The sequence below is a fragment of the Musa acuminata genome, chromosome BXJ3-4 (assembly GCF_036884655.1).
Source record: "Musa acuminata AAA Group cultivar baxijiao chromosome BXJ3-4, Cavendish_Baxijiao_AAA, whole genome shotgun sequence".
NCBI classification, from domain to species: domain Eukaryota; kingdom Viridiplantae; phylum Streptophyta; class Magnoliopsida; order Zingiberales; family Musaceae; genus Musa; species Musa acuminata.
In genome coordinates, this window is record NC_088352.1 from 47,631,134 (window position 1) to 47,651,255 (window position 20,122).

General features: G+C 41.1%; 3 protein-coding genes across 5 annotated transcripts; 1 reads left to right on the plus strand and 2 right to left on the minus strand.

The window, feature by feature from the left end:
• The first annotated feature begins 3,648 nt into the window (after positions 1 to 3,648).
• Positions 3,649 to 5,674, plus strand: LOC135634729 (zinc finger protein CONSTANS-LIKE 16-like). Its single transcript, XM_065145270.1, has 2 exons — positions 3,649 to 5,058; positions 5,142 to 5,674. The coding sequence occupies exons 1-2, from the start codon at positions 4,075 to 4,077 to the stop codon at positions 5,376 to 5,378; spliced, it is 1,221 nt and encodes a 406-aa protein (XP_065001342.1). The 5' UTR covers positions 3,649 to 4,074; the 3' UTR covers positions 5,379 to 5,674.
• Positions 5,675 to 5,788: 114 nt separating this feature from the next.
• Positions 5,789 to 12,224, minus strand: LOC135634730 (uncharacterized). 3 transcript variants are annotated; one of them, XR_010495430.1, is made up of 6 exons: positions 9,694 to 12,224; positions 9,466 to 9,567; positions 8,024 to 8,909; positions 7,715 to 7,887; positions 7,417 to 7,618; positions 5,789 to 6,041 (listed from the first exon to the last, which is right to left on the minus strand). XR_010495430.1 is itself a non-coding variant. In XM_065145272.1 (5 exons), the coding sequence occupies exons 3-5, from the start codon at positions 8,630 to 8,632 to the stop codon at positions 7,498 to 7,500; spliced, it is 903 nt and encodes a 300-aa protein (XP_065001344.1). In that variant the 5' UTR covers positions 8,633 to 8,909; positions 9,466 to 9,567; positions 9,694 to 12,224; the 3' UTR covers positions 7,351 to 7,497. The 3 variants fall into 3 exon arrangements, 1 of the variants encoding a protein (XP_065001344.1); XR_010495431.1 differs by lacking the exon at positions 5,789 to 6,041 and adding an exon at positions 6,149 to 6,530; XM_065145272.1 differs by lacking the exon at positions 5,789 to 6,041 and having other exon boundaries at positions 7,351 to 7,618.
• A 218-nt stretch (positions 12,225 to 12,442) lies between these two features.
• On the minus strand, positions 12,443 to 16,322 carry LOC135634728 (EIN3-binding F-box protein 1-like). Its single transcript, XM_065145269.1, has 2 exons — positions 16,030 to 16,322; positions 12,443 to 15,460 (listed from the first exon to the last, which is right to left on the minus strand). The coding sequence occupies exons 1-2, from the start codon at positions 16,052 to 16,054 to the stop codon at positions 13,527 to 13,529; spliced, it is 1,959 nt and encodes a 652-aa protein (XP_065001341.1). The 5' UTR covers positions 16,055 to 16,322; the 3' UTR covers positions 12,443 to 13,526.
• Between the last annotated feature and the right edge of the window lie 3,800 nt (positions 16,323 to 20,122).

A 20,122-nucleotide genomic window follows, 5' to 3' on the forward strand; every position in this document is an offset into this window, starting at 1 on the left:
TGTAGTGTATTTTACACAACAGTCTAAGAGTAGTTCCATTTCTCAATGTTATGCAAATCTACAGTTGAAACCCTGAAGCATTCTACTTAGTCTGCCAACAAATGAACTGTAATATTTATATTGAAAAGCACAATATATTGTATTCGAGCTGCTATAAATCATCTTCATTTTCACATTTAATTTATGAAATCTTTGTAATCTTTTATATATTTTGTATTGATTTTGTAGTTTTGAAAAATTAGATATGATACAAAGTTTATTCTGGCGTCATGTTGTTTTAACTTAATTTCCAATGGATTTCACTCTGTGAGACTGTATTGTTGTAAAGATTTGCAGATCATTAGTGTGTTTTCCTTTGTCATACTTTCTGGTTTCATCTTCAAAATTCTTGACCTCAGGTTGCACTGGGTGTTGATTACAGTTGTAACATGTATATGTTCCAGCTAAAGGTGAATCCCAAGGGGCTAGTTGGATGGTCTATCTTGTTGAGTTTCCTTGGATTTTAAACTGCATTTGCTGTGTATGTAATTTAGTTTGAGAGTAACATCAACTCAAACTACAAATTTAGTTTGTGAGATTTGATTCATAAAATCTGCTTTGTTATAGCATGTTTGGCATAAAAAATGTAATTTTTTGACTAACATAATAACCATGAAATAAGCATTGGAAAAATTGTAAGGTTGGGGATTATAGGGAGGATGAATAGATAGATAATTTTGAAATAGTTACTAGTGCAAAATTAAAATTCAACAATAAAGTCTTCTGCGCCAACTGATCACGTAACTACCAATGCCACATTGTTAGAGATAACCAGTCCTTATGTATATTGACTCTGTTCTGTTGTTCCATGTTTTAGCTATCATTTCACAGAAAATAAAGTTGAAGGTAAGGATGGCAATTTCAACTTGAAGCACAGTACACTGGTTTCATTAGTTCCATGGGATTAGATCTGACCAGCTTTGGCTGATGAATAGTTAAGAGATCATAGCATATATTTCTATAGTCAGATCAAGTCGATATCACTTTTCTCCACCTTGAACTTATCCCTTTATAAATTTATTTATGTCAGCCTGATCAAGAAAAAAAACTGATTCCAAACATTTTTCATGTGATTATTTCTTTAGCTAGGAGGGGTCTAGACCAGTTTTTCAAGTGACCAGATGCAATGATATGAGTAAAATCACTGACCTCTGTCCCATTTGCCATCCCCATTCAAGGAGGGCAAATAATCATGCAATCAATTTTTTAGCACAGAGTTGATATATTAATAATTATTACAATTAAGAAAATAGAATGTGATTTCATTGGTAGTTTTTAAATTGTAATTTATGCACAGGAAAGAAATGTAATGTGATAAGAAGTAGCTTAACAATTTTGAAAGTGACATTGTCTTGGCTCTTGGAGTCACCACAGGGCTGTAGTGATTGGGGTAAGTATGGATATTGACGGCAGTGGGTTATTCCTACCGAAATGGAGAATCTAGTGACACCAAAATAAATGCAAAATTTCTCAATAACAACAGACCAAGTCCCTCTCCGTTGACATGAATTTTCTTGAATAAGACAATTGAGTGAAATATGGTCCCTCTCAGACCGTATTCCACCAGTGAAATATGGGCTGTGATGCTGACTGTGGTTTCACACTTCCATCAGAGGATTATTTGAGTCCGTGAGCTTCAAATTCATAAGGTACATATATTTATTTACAGACAAGAATTACTGCATCTTTTGAACTGATCAACTTGGTAGTCTCAGCCAAGCAACACAAAAACTTCTCTCAACCAAAGGAGAGTTCAAGTGTTGAAATCTTTGTTCTCAGGGAGTTCAAATACTAGAGTCCAAATTTTCATATGAGGGTTAGGCCTTTGAATGTCTCCATAATTTCTCCATTTCCTTAGAAAGAAAAAGGAGGAGATAGCTTAGAAATTTGTAAGAGTGCCCTGACCTAAATTATTATATCATGACGCAAGTGTTATATGCCATGGACCACCATGTTTTCAGGTTATTTATCAACTCAGCTACTCATTTACAAATTACAAGCGCAGCATGTTGTGAGTTGTTCCTGATTACTTGTTTTTCACTTTCTTGTATTTCTCTTTCAGCAAAAGTTTGTGATTTTTTATTTTATAATTCATGTTTTAATACATTATTTTTTAAGGTTTGAGACTATTTGATCTTGTCATCCTGATTGTCGAAGGATGAACCATCGACATATTCAGTCTAAACTTGGAAAAAGAATCTAATTGGCTCCTTTTCTTGTGGTTCTCAACTTCATCCTTGGGTTAGATCATACTTCAATTAAGAAAAACCCTTGAAAGTTTTTCTTTGACATGCACCCAATCTTCCTCCCTTTATGATTTATACATTAGCACATGTTGCTATTAGACATAGCATGTTTAGTTCTGGTATGAACTTCAGCTTTTAAATGATTTCTCTTCTACTTCTTTTGGCTCACCATTCCAATCACTTGGTAGGGATTCCCATGGAAATGCTTGCATCCAAGGGTTGGTCAGAACACTGCATTCCTCAGATGGCCTCCTGAGACCGCGTGGGCAACCGCAGACCTCTTGGTATTCTTGTGGCCTTGTGGCCATCTATTAGCTGATAGCTAAGAAGGAATAAGGCTCTTACTGAAAGACCCACAAGAATGAAGAAGGATGCAGCTGTCATACACCATATTCATGCTCGGATCTCCACATTCTCCGACCTCGTCTGGTCTGTGAATGATGCAGCCTTCACAAAGGAAGTAATAATTGTGCAGTTCTGCTGGCCTCTTCTGTTGAGTTGGCTGTATAAGAACAGGGAGCTAACGGGCACCATGAGCTGATGAATCACTGACAGCCACACCACACGAACAAAGAGCTTGCCCTTTAACCATCTGAATCCTCGAAGTGCCAGAAGATTTGCATTGCGTGTTTTTCTACAGTTCATACAAGTGGCATCTGCTCCTCCTCCCTTGGTGATCAACCACGTATGGAAGGAACGAGATCATCTTTTCCTGGTGGGGCAGCCATCTCATTCGTACAAGTGGATAAAGACATCAAATTGATTGGCCGTGGTGTCATTACGTGATACATAGTTCTTGATCAAGAAGGTGCATAGTTGTGTCAATTTAAGGAAGATTTACTGCTGTTATTGCCATCCATCTTTACTACTAGTCATCTTGTACTCGAAACAAAAGGTTTTTATTTCTTGTTATATGTTTACTTACAATGAAGCATATCATCATCCATGCACGCTTGAAATGTGTTCTATGGACAAAGATGAATGCAACACATGATACACTTTTTAACTTCAAGTTTCTTTTCTAACGAGTAATCTGAGACTTCTTTCAGGGACACAATTATGCGACACGAAGATACCCAATACTCTGTGCAGGACAGGGCATACTGCAAATCCACGGATGACATGACTCCGTAGGTTGTACTCTGTGCTCTTCAAGTTTCCCCAACAAGAAGCATCCAATAGCTTCTTCTTTTCCAAGCTAACGGTGCATGAAATCGATCAGGTCCATATTACTGGCAGCTACACCGATGGCATGTAAAAAAGGAGGCATGAAATCTTTTCACCTTCCCAGATCCCGACGGCAAAGCTAGCAGTGGTCGTGGGGGACCGGAGAAGGGCCGAGAGGTGGTTGCGTCGAGCAATCGTTGCCGACGGAGAAGGCAAAGACAAGGACCATGTAGTCCCCTCACAAGGAGTTGGGAAGCAGTGACTGGGATTCCCTGTTCCCTGTCTCGCTTGAGATAGGTGGACGGAGCTCCTCAGGAAGAAGTGTGACGGCGACGGGCGATCGAAAGGCTCCGCCACGGCGCGCGGGCCCCGCGCGGAATCCGGCCAATGGACCTTTCGCCCAATAGCATTCCGAGGTAGCGGATGCCCTCACCATCTCGGCCAATCATGTTTCGAGTTAAGCCGCACGCGGGCCCCGGTAGCCGCATCTCGTCCTGTGCCAGCTCGCCACGTCGCCAAAAGCGCTTCCCCACCCTTTTTTAACGCAAATAACTGCCGCGGCTACTTCGGTTCTCAACATGACTCTACTTGCACTTCTCTCCAATTGACTTCTCCTCCAGCAATGAGCTACGCCGAGAAGCAGCGCTCGGCCGGTGCCGTGGCAGCCAGGACGGCTCGCGCCTGCGACAGCTGCCTCCGTCGCCGCGCCAGGTGGTTCTGCGAGGCCGACGACGCCTTTCTCTGCCAGTCCTGCGATGCCTCAGTCCACTCCGCCAATCCTCTCGCCCGCCGCCACCGCCGCGTCCGTCTCGATACCGCTTCCTGCTCCTCGCCATCCTCCTCCTCTTCTTCGCCCCCGACGGATGATGTGTCGGGTGATCATTCGATGCCCCCGTGGCTGCATGGCTTCAAGCGCAAGCCGCGAACTCCTCGCGGCAAGCCGGGGCGAGCCCTCGCGGCGGCCAAAGTGGAGACCCTCGTGCCCGACCTCGAGACGATGTCCACGGAGGAGAACCGATCCAACGAGGAGGAGCAACTCCTCCACTGCGTGCCCACCCTCGACCCTCTCCTTATCGAGTCCTGCTCCCAGCATCCAGTCGACGATGGCAGCCCTTCTGAGGACGACGTGAAGCCGGCCCTGCAGCTAGCGGACTTCGCTCACGTCTCCGCCGCCGATGGCCTCGCGGGTTTCCGTCCGTCGGACTTGGACCTTGCGGAGTTCGCGTCCGACATGGAGGCCTTGCTCGGTCGGGGGCTCGACGACCACTCGTTCTGCATCGACGGGCTGGGCCTAGCGGACGCAACGCTGGAGGATGACGGTGTGGAGCATGTGAAGGTGGAGGATGGCGACGCCGCCTGTGGTTTCGGAGTGGAGATCGCCTTATCGAAGGACACGATGGACCTCGACTTCGACAGCCGGACGGCAACGATGGCGGTCCAAGTCAAAGACCACAAACCATCACAGGAGGCAGCAACGAAGAGGAGGCCGATACTGAGGCTGGACTACGAGGCTGTCATCGTTGCCTGGTCGTCCAACGGATGTTCGCCATGGACCGACGGCGAGCGGCCACAGTTCGACCCGAGTGATGCATGGGCGGACTTCCTGGTAAGATACTGCATCCGTGCTTGGCTCCGACCTCTTCATTTAGCGGGTGATCCGTCCTCTTACATGCCAATATCTTGTCACAGGTGGCGGAGGCAGGAGGCGGAGGAGAGGTGCAAGGGATGTATCAACAGGCGGGTCACATGGCGGCGGTGGATGGAGGGAGGGAGGCAAGAGTGTCGAGGTACCGGGAGAAGCGGCGGACGAGGCTGTTCTCGAAGAAGATAAGGTACGAGGTGCGGAAGCTGAACGCAGAGAAGCGACCGAGGATGAAGGGCCGCTTCGTGAAGCAGGCAGCAGCTCCTGCCTTATCATGCCGATGAAGCAGGAGGAATCAAAGAAACCCCACCAAGTTAATGAACTCTTTGAATGCAGATTGCTAAGTTCAAGCAGGAATTGTGGGTAGCAGTCATCAATGGAAGTTGATATCTATGTATCTATATATCTAACATATCAATCAATTACTAGTGCTTCTTTTCGTTTCTATGTTAAGTGGTGTAGTATCATCAATGGAAGATGATGATATGTAACAGACCAAGTAACTCTTGTTTCTTCTTTGCAATTCTATCATTTTTTAGGATTGTGATGAAGAAAAAGCTTTATTTGATCAGTTCTTCAACTTTGATGCTTGCTCATAATATCTACAGCACCATATTCTAATCTTGGTTTACTGCTGTAGTCCTCAACTAGAAATCGACAAGGATTGTATCAATGATTTTGGGATCGTCGGGAGTGAATGTATATAGTGAAGCATTTGGATTCTTGAATCTTTGTTTCCAACAAAATGCTATCATCTGATACCTTCTCTCCAAACAACACTTGCAAAACAGTGGAGCTCGGTGCAGGAACAGTGATCCGTATTGCCTAATGCAGACTGATGAGTAGCAGCAGAAAACATGGAAGAAACTAACCAGTCTCGCTGGAATTGCAGAGTCCTCTTTCCATTCAGGATTAGTGTTACGCTTTACTGCTGGCGTCTTCAGTTTCTGCATAAACTCATTTTAAAACACAGATTATATTGTAAACATATATATACATATACGTAGTAGTATATGTATCAATAAGGCATAAACTCTACTACGTGATGATTCCCTTCAAAAAAATTCTCTTTTTAGGATTTTCGTTATATCTCTTTTTTTTGTAAGATCATGAATGCCTCTATTTGTCAATTTATGTCTCGTTCTCTCTTCATCACTCCTTATCTTTACCATCTCTCTTTTTGGGTGAGTTCGTCGATTGTCTCATAACTATCCCACTTTCACGAGATAGATATGGGTATAATTGATGTCTCATGACATCCCTTCCTAACCTTCATCGTGCATTCAGAGTAAGAGTGATCGGAATCAAGAAACTTGTTCGCCCATCTCGAGGATGACATAGGGGTCGTTGCTCCAAAGGTCTCGGACGGCGAGGCTCACCCCTCACAGCACCTCGTGCTCCGCCACCACTTTGGTTCGTCATCCTCTCTCGCACCACTTCGTATTAGGAGATGGAGAAGCAAATAAATAATAAAAATAGAATAATATGGTGTAATTGAAAATAGAATAATTTCAATAAAAAAATTAAAATAATATTAAACAAAGAGGTAAAATTAAGAACACCATTCATCATCTTTGTTTGATGAACATGACACTATTTATAGAATATAATGATAATTTTCTCACCATTTCATATCATTTATGATTTAGGTATAGAAACTATACTTAGAACATGATTAAAATTATCTAAAATATGATAACTATATAAGATAGAGTGGACAAAGATGACCCTCATACGACTGATAGACGACGAGCTCTAATAGCAATGTGGAGAGAACGAGTGTCGTCAAGTCAGATCCACCTAAATCTGAATCTGAAACTGAGTGGCTTACCTGATTTTGAATTAACGGGTTGGATTCGGATCCTATTGTTGGGTTGGTGATCGAATAGCGCACCATCAACAGGTGGGTGTGAGTCAAGTTAGGTTAGATTAAGATGGGACACGATTAAGTGCCGAACAAAATCTACCGGGGAGAGATTTTATAATTAATTTTGACCAAGACAATCAAGTCAACTCAATTTAAAAATGGAATAAATGGGTTGGGCACAGATCCAAGTATGTCTTATACTAAAAGATTCTAAAGATATATATAATCAAAATCAGAATATTCTTTTTTGATTCTAAAATTGACCCTAGATTCGATTTAGATTCATAAAATATAAAATCAAAACATTTGGGAACTCGCGTACGTGTCTATCTGCTGTGCTGCCTTACTAGACATCGTGATTAATTTCTATTATTCTAATCTACATTGCAGAAGACAAACTGGAGATTTAGAATATATTTTCTTTGTAGTAACGACACTGAGCACTAAGAAGATACCTCACACAAAATTTACAGTCAGCTGTTGCTTCATGAGAGAGACAGACCACATGACGGAGAGAGGGGAAAACTGTGGTGTCTCTATGAAGCAGCTGCGATTGGTGGCAGTGTAGGAGACTGGTTGCTGTTCTCTGTGACTCCCTCCGTCTCTATTTCCTCCTCGGCGTCCCACAGGACTCTGGCATAAGAAGCCAAGATGTAGCTGCAGTGGCAGAGAACACTAAGTTGTCTGCGTCCCTTGATTGGGCTGGTAAACCTTTTCTCACTAGCAAAGGAATAAGAGCAGGAGTGGAGTTACCAGTCGTCGGGAGCAGCTTGGACGGCTCGGCGGAAGTAGGTCTCAGCTCGAGGAGCGTCATGGCTAGTCTCCCACACCAGATCGGCGTAGAGTGCGAGCACGCCGGCGTCGCTCGGGTTCGCCAGGATCGCCCGCTCGCAGTACTCCTGCGCTTTGGCCACGTCTCCTCGAACCTGCAATGGCTCAGCCATAGCGGAGATCACCGCCGTAAGAGATCTCAGATGCAAGCCACACCCTTCTCTACTCGTCTTTAAGCTGCACAAGGTCGAGTAGTGAGAAGAGGAGAAGAGAAGCCATGGTGAGATGCACCTCTTTCAAGAACTTGGTATAATTCCCGAGGATAAGAGAATTCCCGGGGTCGGCTTCGATCATCTGTAGGTAGTACGCGTCCGTTGCATCGTTCCCATGGTTAGAATCCGAGGGGTTGAGTCCGCCGCTTCCATCATTTTCAGCACCACCACCTCCTCCTCCACTTCCTCGTCTACCTCTTCCACCACTGCAGGTCCTACCACCACCGGTACAAGCATCGCTAACCACGCCGCTTTCGTCCAGCTCCGAGGTGGTAGAAGAAGCAGGGGAACTCGAATGAGGTGCCTCGATGACCTCCTTTATATCCAGCGGGGAAGGCAAGCCGCGGGAGGCGAGGGGCGGCGCCCGGAAACTGGGGGAATGGTCTGCCCCGGACATCGCTCGCAGCACCAGCCGCCTCCTCGCGGACGGAGACGAAGCGGAGGGCGAGGCGCCGAAGGAGGCGCTGGTGCAGGAGGAGAGGCAAGGTGTGATGAGGTGGGCCAGCGAGCGGGCCCTCGGGAGCGGCGGAACCACCAGCTCCCCCACCCCCACAGGTAACTCACGGGCTGCGGCCGCCACCCACGACGAGTTCGGCAGAGGCAACGAAGCGCTGCGAAGGAGGAGCATCGCATGCGAGACAAAGGACAGATCAAGTAGCAGCGGCAGAAGAGAATCAACCTCCGGTTTGATTTAAAGGCAATCATCCGAGAAAACGCAAGATCTTTGTTGCTTTACTTTGATCTTTTGGATGCCTCCGTACACTGCATGATTGAGTTGCTTGGATCATGCGGCGCAAATAGAGACACCTGTTGTCGGGGGGGAATAATGGAGCAGAGGAGAGGCGTCAGATAAAAAGGTCGGCCAATGTGACTTGGTTTCACCGTCTCCTCGCGACACGCTAGCACTTGCAACACAGCAGACGTCCAAATAAGAACAAATATCTGGACAAGACCGAAATCGATTAATACACGCAAGAATCGGACCGCCTATTGACCCGATCAATTCTCGCATTACATATCAATTGGTCTAATCCTAAAATTAATGACTTTATGTACAAATAAAATTCATAACATAGTGAAAGAGATCACCAAATAACGTTCAACTCTCTCAAGAGTACTGATTAATCTCCTCTGTGCAACAAAAAATCAAAATCAAAATCTTCATGTGACCGTATAATTGAAATATAAATTATCCTTAATTTAGCTGGATTAAATCCATCAATTGATCTATTCATCATGTTGGACCAGCATTTGATCATCGAAATCTAAAGATTTTGTTGATATATATAAGAGCACCAAAATATGAAAAGCTTACCAATAAATGTAACTAAATCACTTTTTTTTACAGCATTCAATCTATTTGAACTCTCTGCTACATCAACACTGGATCAAATTCGTACTATTATTAAAGCAATACAACGTAAACAGGTATTATGCATGCAGAGAGTTGGGTGGTTTTACCTGAGATGATACATTGGAGTGCCCATTGAATCAACGGCATGCATTCAGGAATTGGCTGAAACTTTCTTTGTGAATGATAATTCTCCACAAAACAAAGGCATACTGCAGCAACAAAATTAATAAACAAAAATAGTGACAAATGTGCCAAAGGAACAAAGAAAGGAACAGATGTATCAGATGGTTTGATCATCATACAAGTACAAAGAGAATGAGTTTACAGAGCTTTACCTGATGGGCGAGAGGCCACAGTGTCAAGAGCGTGGTGTCTTCTCTCTATTTCTTACTAGTATGGAGACAATATCAACAAATGTAGCTCAGAATTCACAGTTACGCTTCTACTGCCTTTTAAGAGGTATGTTTTGTCCCCTGGAAACTGTAGTACTGGCTTGCAGATGAGAGCACCTTCCTGTCACCATCAACAGGCCATCTCCATGGAGCTTCGACCTCATAATGTAAAGATATAGTGGCATGACAGCATGTTAGATGACAAAAGGCAAATAATATAAAATACTATATAGGAACTACTGAAAACGCAGACAGCTTCCCATATCCAACCAAGAAAATTGTAGGGAAAGGCATCTGATATAAAGAGAAATAATACTGTGTTACAGAAGCAAGTCTCCTCACGGATGGTTCATTGAAGTACAGCTGATACAGTTATATAAAAAGAAGATATATATTTGGACAGACCAGAACATATTGATCGATGTTTAAATCCTTTGCACATACTACCATAAGGATAAGAATATGGAAAGTCAATCTTGCATACAACAGAAAAGAAGAATATCTTCTCACTTTCACACTATTTCCGTAAGAGTGTGCTCACCTGGGCAAACCTTTTCAGTAATGTTCATTGAAAGAAAAGTACAGGCAATTAGGAATTGAGTCTGGGCAACCCAATACAATTAAAAGCTATTGCTTTTTAAAAGTAATGTTCAAGCTCCATTGAGTCTGTTTGATATGCAACCACTCAGAACCCAAAACATGACTAAGTGTCTAGCTAATATGGCTGTGTATTTTGAAAAGAATAAGAATCAATAAGGACACCGACGTCTTTATTGTAATTGATCTATCAATTTTATTTAGTCCAAATCATTGTTTAAAATATTTAAATTAAAATTAATAGTAATATACTCATCAGACCCATATAAATCAATCTTAGTCTTACTTACTTTCGATGTGAAACTATCAATGGTATTTCAATCTCCCCCACTCAAGCATGACGCATGTGAGACAGCTCAATGGTGGCTCAATGCCATGACAAATCCTCTAACTTTATCTTGGTAGTCGGCTCTGATATCAAATATCACGATCCGGGTTTGATGGGTTAACTAACCTATTAACTTTGTTTTGATGTAGAACTAATCAAAAGTGTTACACAAACAATACATTATGTATTATGTACTATATAACCCCATGATACTATGATGCTATGGACAAAAGGCAAATTAATGACAATAAACTGTAGGAGATTTATGCATATGTTATGATGGTACAAAAGGAAACCAAGCAATATGGGACTTCCAGCTGAACCCTACACAAGAAAGTTACAGTTATGATCTAAGAAGGAAGCATATGCTAGATTTGAGTGAAAATGCTACACTTACTTTCCCAATATAGTTCTTAATAGAATACTTATACTTTCATCAATTTCAAAGATTGTAGTTCATATACATACACCAATGAGATTCCATCATTCTATAAACCAGGAGCGAGAAGTGAAGTAATAGAGAATTGTGGGAAGCCAAATACAGAATAGAGGCTGCCTCCAAAAGTATCGCACAGCAGGTGGTACCCTCGACCAAGGAAACTACCAAAGAAAAGACGGAGAAGTACCTAATGGGCAGATCAGAGAAGGTAGACAGAAAGGGCAAGAAGAGGAAGATGTATTAACCAGCGATGGAGATGGGGACCGTTGCCGCTGGAGGAGGAGGTGTTGGAGACCGACTCTGGCTGCCACCGCATCTGCCGAGGAAGCCCTGTTGACGAGCGGGGAGAAGGATAGGAGATACGGGGAGGAGATTGAAACTGAAGCCATGAGGGAGGGAGAGCGGGCGGGCGATTTGAATCCTTATAGGTTTTCTCTTATAACGAATTTGCGCATGAAAATTATAGGGTGATTTTCCTAAAATACACCCACATTTTATATATTTCTCAAACAATAGCCCTATTTTGATTTTTCTCAAACAATACCCTTAATTCAAAAGAAATTTCAAATTACCTCTCAAATGTTTTTTCGCTTGTTATAGTATTTTGGCCTATTATAGTATTTTTAGCATGTTATAACATTTTGATCATCACAACAAATCACTATAAATGATAAAAATAAACTCCTAATCTTATAATGACTTATGAGTAATGATAACCAAATAGATATAGCTTAGAGTTTTTCAATATCTTAATAAAACTACTATAGCGTTCCAAATGAAAACATTAAAATAGTAAAAAAACTAGTAAAAAAAGATGAAAATTTTGATGAGAAAATTTTTGAGGTATTTTAGGTATTTTTAAATTATAGATAGTATTTGGGAAAAAAATGAGGGTACCGATTGGGAAACACCCAAAATGTGAATATTTTCTAAGAAAATCACATGAAATTATATCCCAAATCAATTTAAGATTTTGGTTGCATTACTTTGAAATTAACATGTATGATAAGGGATCTCATTTCGTGAGGTATCGATTCTACGTATTTAGCCTAAAATATTTGATCAAGTTTGAGATAGATTCAAGTTAAAAAATAGATCCTGGAATATATATATATATATATATATATATATATATATATATATATATATATATATATATGAGAATTTTTTGAAGCAGATGAATGAAATCTGAACATGAACAAACTAAAATCCATTACAAAACACAATGCAGAAACAGTAGACGAATCAAAGTCAACCAAAGATCACAAAAGCAATGAATTCTTGAGTTCAGACTTCAAAGTATAGTCGCCACAGAGAGACGCATCAAATGAAAAGAACAATGGCATCGACTGTTACCTTTGGTTCATTGAGGAATACAACCGGAGACGTCATGATATCAGTGGCCACACAAAACAGAGCCATCATTCATACAGGAATAGACACTGGTGGATCCTCCTCTTCCATCACCACTGAAAAACCCAAAAAGATGGCATCCACCGTAGGTAAAGATGTTACAGATTTTGATCACCACATATGTATGGAGCCAACCAGAGGCAGAGCATCATACTCCTCATGACCAGTCTTTTGTTACAGAAGAACCAAGAATCACAAACGTAGATCAACTAGTATGCCAAGAACACCAAATAGGATCACGTATCCATAAAACAAGTTTATTCATTATAGAAAGGTCGCAAAGATCTCAGTCCTCCTCCATCAGCTTGCAAAAGTGGGGATTTGGTGAAAAAACAACCAATCAAGGTTGTCACGGCATGCTCCAACTATATGCAGCCATAGCCAAATCCTGTTAGTCGCAAGCATCCGATAATAACTGTGCAAAAGCAACCGAACAAGACGATAAAGCAGACAACAGACTCCAATGACTCAGAAAGCATAAAACCCAGAGTGGAACGACGGAAAGAAGTGACCAGCCTGAAACATCTGGACTCAAGTTCAGCCCACAAATATTGCCAATATGACTTGGCTAAAACACCAGAGACGCACTGCATGAGGCTTCCCTGGTAATTAAAACCTAACCAGGATCATATGGAAAACATCTACCACAACCGATGACTACACCCATGAGTGAATAACTTACCCCATACCAGATATGGTTGTGACCTCCAAGACTTTAAGCCAAAATAGAGGAAATCCAGCCAGTCGATGACTGCCAAACACCCAAAAACAGAGTTCTCTTTTGAAGAACATCTGCAAAAATGAAATCAGCCACAGGTCCATTGAAGATGAGCAAATCAGTAAGGAAGTCGAAAGCCCATGACCAGAGGATATGAGCCAAAAACAAACTGAAATAGACTGCTTCTGTTCACGACGTGTTTCTGCTTTCGGAGATCATGAAAGCTTGATAAATAGACTCTCAAGAAATATCCCTGTACCAACTTTTACCCTGGTGTTCATCTAGGATATGATATCACACCACCATAGCTTCTCCTCGAGCAAAACAATCCCATGGGTGCTGATCAAGCTGCAGTTCTGAAGATTCAGTCCCACCATAGACTTCCCCAGGTTTCCCAAGAATGGCACAATCTTCTGAGTGACCTTTGAGCAACTTGAAAGTGAAAGGACATGGAGATTAAGCTGCCTCGCTGATGCCAGGACTGCCACACCGTAATCACTTACTGAGCAACATGACAAATCCAGGTCATCAAGCATGGAGCAGCTGTCTGCAACTGCTAGGAGGCTTCTATCAGTAATCTTCTTACAACCATTAAGATTAAGCATCTTCAGTGTACTTCCATGTGCCTTAACCAGCAAGGTAACCAAGTCATCTGTCAGATCAACACAACCACATAAATTGACCTCCACAAAGCCCACCTCAGAACTCCCAATCAATTGGATGAGCGAAGCATCAGTGACTCCGGCTTGTCCACTCAAGTCTATTTTCTGTAACTGGGAGCAGATCCTCCCCACCACTTGCAAGCTAGCACCCGTGACACCTGGACAGTCTCGGATGGTCAGGGACGTAAGTGACACGCATGATGGTAGCCGGGTTGGGGAAAAAGCTAAATCTTTGAGGCCGAGGCATCGCACCAAAGCTAGTGACTTTAACTCTGAATTGCATGCCAAAAGAGCAGTGACACCCATAAGAGTAATCCGGTTACAATCTTCAAGGTGCAAACTCTCAAGTGCCCTCGCTGTTTCAGCAAAAGCTTTCAAACCATCATCAGAAAGGTAGTAACACTTGTGAACAGAGAGATGCTTCAGGAAAGGGGAACCCTTTGCAATAGCTTCCAAGCCTCTATCAGTCAGCTTGCCGCAACAAGTAATGGTTATGGACCTCAACTTCTGCAAGCCAAGAGTGTTTCCCATAACCCAAAATCCCTTTTCGCCAACATTCTGCAACCCAATGAGAGATAGCTCAATAACATTCTTTCCATAATTACCAATAACAGCAAGAGAAATGTCACTGATGTTCAAGGTGTGAAGTTTTAGCCTTTCCAAGGAAGAAGATGCAGAAGAGACCAAGCTTGCAATTCCTCTGTCACCAACATGCAGGCAGTCCTTGATGGAAACAGACTTTAATTTTGGACAGCAACGACCAATAACCTGAAGACCTTCATTACCGATGCTTGAGCATGAGTCGATTGTCAAAGACATCAAGTTGGGGCACTTCTGAGCAACAGCCATGAGGCCCTTGTCAGAGATCAGCGGACACTGGCAAAGGTCAAGCCTTTCCAACAGTGGGCATCCATCGGCAATCTCCGACAGGCCAGCATCAGTGATTAATGGTACCTTCCACATGGATAGAACATGAAGGGAAGGACAAGCATGAGCAATTGCAGAGAGCCCCACATCAGTGAGCCGAGTGGAATTACTTCCTCGAACGAAAAGCTTGCCCAGCCCACCTCGGCTGTAGGTACCAAGGGCAATAGAAGCAAGTCTAATATCGGTAGCTTCCTCTGCATCCAAGCGCCTGGTGAGATAACCATTGTTCTCACTTTCATGCTCATCCAGAGCACAATCTTTATTCAGATCCGGCACAGGTTTCTTCACAGATTCGACACTAGGCTTCTTCTGAGCTATCTCAGAAGAACGGATGCTGCTCAGAAGCATAAGCCAGCGCTTAGACACGCAAGCGGAGTTGCTCCTCTCTTTATCTCCTGGCAACCGCCTGAGGATCTCAAAGAGGCACTCTTCAGGAAGAGTGTCGATCGAACGCTGCAGCTTCTCATCCGCGATTTTCTCTCCTGCTCGAAAGATGAGCGGAGCAGTGACCCTGGGCCTCTTACGAGGAGGGCAATAGACATCGACGTTACGCGTGAGAGACAGAAGCAAGCTCGAATCCACGAGGTTCGAGAAGAGAGGGCCACCAGGGCATATATCATCGCTACCTGCAAAGCCGAGAAACAAAGGACGTGATCAGTTCAGAAGTTGTGTGATGGAAATCAAAACAAGGACACAAGCGACATCCTCGTGAAACCCCTAAAATCAAAGAAGATCATGGTAGATCCAAAAAGCAAGCATAATCCAATAACAAATTAGTTTCCCCAAAGTTATAGCCAAGAATCCATAGATCTTCTGTTAAGGCCCCCTAAGTTCGGTAACACACATATCTGCTCTCCAAGTCACAGTAAAAACCACCGAGTTCCCCAAAGGAACCAAACGCAAGCAAAACGAATAGACAACTAAGCAGGGATCGGATAATGATATACCAAAGGAAAGAAAACAACGGCATCCGACCCTGTGTATCAACGTTTCCACTTTCAAACAAAGCTGAAATCCACAAAAACTTACAAGAACCCTCCTACCCAAGAGGGCGAGCCGGAATCCGTCAACACGAAGAAAATCCCACCGAAAAACCAAGGATCCAACAGATCACGCAGCAAAACCCATCCATCGATTTCAAGACAAGCATCATCGTCCATTCACGGACCAAACAAGGAGCAAAAGGATGGATTACCTCTGCGGTTGACGAGCGCCGCCATGCGTGCTGAGAAAGGAGGAGGAGCAACTCCGAGGAGCCGAACCCGATCACCACAACCAACAGCAACGAAATATAGCCAATCGACGAGAAAGACAGCGAAGCCGGATCCAGAGAGACCGCCGAGCGCATCAGAGGAAGAACCCCGCACGGATCGGTCGATCTATAGGGGGGAAAAATCGGAGCGAGGGAGAGGAGGGAGGAATCGGGTTGGGTGAGGAGCGGGGCGTCGGCTGCACATAAAAGAATGGGGAAGCGACAGAGATGGGGAAAAGGTGGGGGGAAGAAAGGGAGATGAAACGGGAAGGGAAACGGGCCGGGGGGATGCATCGACCACGTGGTCTGCCAGCCATGACCATACACTGCATCCGACCGCATTCCGATCTGAACCCGCGCGCGATGGAACAAGTAATGGGGGCGGATTGGGCCACGTGGCAGTACTGTGTTCATCCAAATAAAACTAAAATAGCATATTTACCCTTTTGAAATTTTATATCTCAAAAAGGTCCTGAATTCAGCATTTTTGCATATACGTCCTTGTAAACTTTGGAAATTAAATTAGAAATGGGTTTGCTGTTCTACCAAAGTTTTATTTATACATCCGTCCTTGTGAAGATGGAAAATGACACACACACCCCCTTACGTAAATTACGAAAAGATGGTGAAGTATGAATAATAATTAAAAATTCAATTATGAATTATATGTTTTCGTATGAAAGATTGGAATCGAAACGAGTTAGACAGATCAATTAAGTGACGAGTGATATCATCCATTAGGAATATAGTGTCGTCATATGAATTGGAGAGCGGGCGATGACATTTCCTCGCACCATTGGCGTGTATCACAAGTGATGTGATGTGTGTCCACTTCTCGCACTCCATCCTTATCCTCCCTACCCAAATGGAAACATGGCATTAGTTTATAGTGCTAAATCACTGATTTATTTACTTCTCTTTTAATTTTCTTCCTTTTAATTATACTCTACCGAGCAGCAAATATCATGTCAGGAAAGAAAATATGTGAGGAGGAAGGAGACAGATGCATGCACTTTGTTAGGGAGAAGATGCAGTGCTGCTGGCGCCCTCTCCACCTTGCAATTTTCAGAGGTCAAAGCACATGGAGGACGACGAAGAGGAAGAAGAAGAAGAAGAAGAAGAAGAAGAAGAAGAAGAAGAAGACGAAGAAGATAGCTGCAGTTCCACATATGCATGCATTCATGTCTGTATTTGGCCTTGGGATGATCTTTACATTCTTCGCTCTTTTGTCTGTGTACGGTGGCCTTGGGAAGATGCAGCAGTTCAACACATGCTGCTTTCTCCTCCTTTCATGGCGAAAATGGCAGTGCCATTTGACTCTCTCTCTCTCTCTCTCTCTCAAATTACAAGTTGTATATTCTCTCAAATAATTTTTGAACAATACATAATAATCTTATGATCACTCAAAAGTATTTATAAGATAATAATATTTTTATTTTTATATAAAAAATATTCATGGTGTTTGCATATATCTCAAAATATTCATCAATCAAATCAAATAATATTGACTACAATCGAAGGACAAGTGGACATAAAGCCAATCTTATGTTGTGAAATCGAATAAAGTAATCGAAGAAAACTTTTGATACTTTGTTTTTCGTAACGAACACTCTTTGACTAAATATACTAATTAAATCCTCTAAACATATACTAACTTTAAGTAACATATAGGTCTTATAAAACAAACCTAATCCCTCTACACCTTAGTCTGTAAAGGTTTAGATCTCTCGATAAGTAGCTTAACAAAAACTTTCGAATCTGATTCAACATGATACCGATGCAGTGTTGAACTCTTCATGAACAGCACAATCTCCACAATAATTATGTATGTTGGGCATCCATTGATTCAACCATATGTGGATTACAGTTTTTTTATTGGATATATTTGGATTATATTTATGCGCTATTGAATATTTTTTTTAAATAATAAATCGGATCAATCAATTAATTCATCATTGGTCATGACATGCAATCATAACATAAAAGGTGATGAATAAGTTGGTCTTTTTACGAGAATATATATATATATATATATATATATGTGTGTGTGAACACATCATCACAAATAGTATCATTTCAAGGATTATATATTATCTATCTCAATAAAAAAATTTGATGAACTTAACTCATGGTTCTTTAATATATATATATATATATCACTTTAACTTTTATGATAGTCAAAGTTGAAATTTAACCGGTGATAATATGAATGTAATGGGTAAAATACAGGAAAAACGGGTGATAGTATAAATTGAAAAAGAAAGTATATGATAATGATATACAGGAAAAACTTCACTAGGAAGACGAGAGATGGTGGCAAAATACTATGACATCACAAGTATTGTGAGATCGAGACATCCATATATGCTCCATTGAATGAATCAAAGATGCATGGTGGCCTTTGACTCCATGAGAGAGAGAGAGAAGAGAATCTTATTATTACCCTAAATACCGACGGTGTATTTATAAGATAACAAAATTTTAGTTTTTAGGATTTTTATTTTTGTATATAAAATTATCTTCATACTTCTTCAATTATGTCGTTTGTATGAACCTTAAAATATTTATCAACCAAACACCTATTGAATATAATTGAAGGATAAGTTTAAGCCAATCTTATACTATGAAATCGAATAAACTATAGTAATCGAAATTTTTTTTTTTGATTATTTTTCTTTGCAGAATTTTTTCTTATTTGAAAAATAAAAGAAGATGATCGAGAGATCAAACCCAATAAATCATAAATCTTAGCCCAATACAACTAAAGGTCCAGTTTAAAATTTTTGATCCACATGATACTATGAATAAGGCTCAAAATTGGATGAACAAATAATATAAATAAGAGAGATATCTATTCCTCATTTGGTACTTAATATATTATCTTCATTTGGTTAATACTTTGATTTTATTCAATGGACTCTACGAGGTCCACAACCAGGCATTAGCAAGGACATCGACTTGGCTCTATAGGACTAGCCATGTATCACTATTACTATGTATCCCTAAGTTCAATAGATAATTTCATAACCTATTGATGATCGAAAGATATATATAATTGTTCTCAACATTTACACATCAATCTAATGATCCTCTACCATACTACAAAAGAATCTCCTTAAATATATTTTTTATCGTACACATTCTTTGACTAAATATATTAATCCAATCTTTAAAATTATACTAATTTAAGTATCATATAGGTCTTAGAGGATAAATCTCAAATATGATTTTTATAAGACCTGAGAACTAATCCATCAACACCTTAGTTTGTAACATATTTAGAAGTGGATGAACCTCATACATGTTCGATAAACAGTATTCATCAGTAATAAATCTTAATAAAAATTAAATTATTAAATTAAAAGTTTTTATTGAATATATTTGGATTAAATTTATGTACTATCTTTGTTATGAATAATTTTCTAAGAGAAATATCTCAGTTTCGTCAATTCATTAGTAGTCATCATATGACGTGTATATATTGCTCATCGCTTGTATATTTTTAAGTCTTATAAGTATTATGTGAATGCAAGAGGTGATGAGTAGGCCGATCTCATTATATATATATATATATAACTTTTATAGTAGTCAAAGTTAAAATTTAACTTATGAATATGAATGTAATGTGTATTTGGAAAAGAAAGTATATGATATACACGAAGACCATCACTAGGAAGACTAGGGATGGTGGCAAAATATCATGACATCACAAGTATTGTGAGATCGAGATAGCCATCAGTACTCCATTGAATGAATCCACGGTGGCCTTTGACTCCATGAGAGAGAGTGAGAGAGAGAGAGAGAGATTTTGAAGAGAATCCAACATGACAATAAGAATATACCTTTAGAGATATAATAAGTAGATGACATGCGATGACGTGAGGAGAATAAAGTATCCAAGGATGGAATATGCCAATGGAATGCTCATCCATTCGTCACCTTCTTTAATGCACATAAATGTGTCTTTTGTCGTCTAAAAACAATAGATGTGACATTGATATTTTTTCATACATTCTTACGATAAAAAAAAGATTTA

What these genes read in the sequence shown, in the direction of transcription:
- LOC135634730 (XM_065145272.1), bottom strand. Translation starts at nt 8,632, where the DNA reads ATGCTCCTCCTTCGCAGCGCTTCGTTGCCTCTGCCGAACTCGTCGTGG. An exon ending in ATACCAAGTTCTTGAAAGAG is followed by an intron (nt 7,888 to 8,023) that starts GTGCATCTCACC and finishes GAGCCATTGCAG; the next exon opens with GTTCGAGGAGACGTGGCCAA. An exon ending in CAAGCTGCTCCCGACGACTG is followed by an intron (nt 7,619 to 7,714) that starts GTAACTCCACTC and finishes CTGCCACTGCAG; the next exon opens with CTACATCTTGGCTTCTTATG.
- LOC135634728 (XM_065145269.1), bottom strand. Translation starts at nt 16,054, where the DNA reads ATGGCGGCGCTCGTCAACCGCAGAG. An exon ending in GGCGCTCGTCAACCGCAGAG is followed by an intron (nt 15,461 to 16,029) that starts GTAATCCATCCT and finishes TCGGCTTTGCAG; the next exon opens with GTAGCGATGATATATGCCCT.
- LOC135634729 (XM_065145270.1), top strand. Translation starts at nt 4,075, where the DNA reads ATGAGCTACGCCGAGAAGCAGCGCTCGGCCGGTGCCGTGGCAGCCAGG. An exon ending in ATGCATGGGCGGACTTCCTG is followed by an intron (nt 5,059 to 5,141) that starts GTAAGATACTGC and finishes ATCTTGTCACAG; the next exon opens with GTGGCGGAGGCAGGAGGCGG.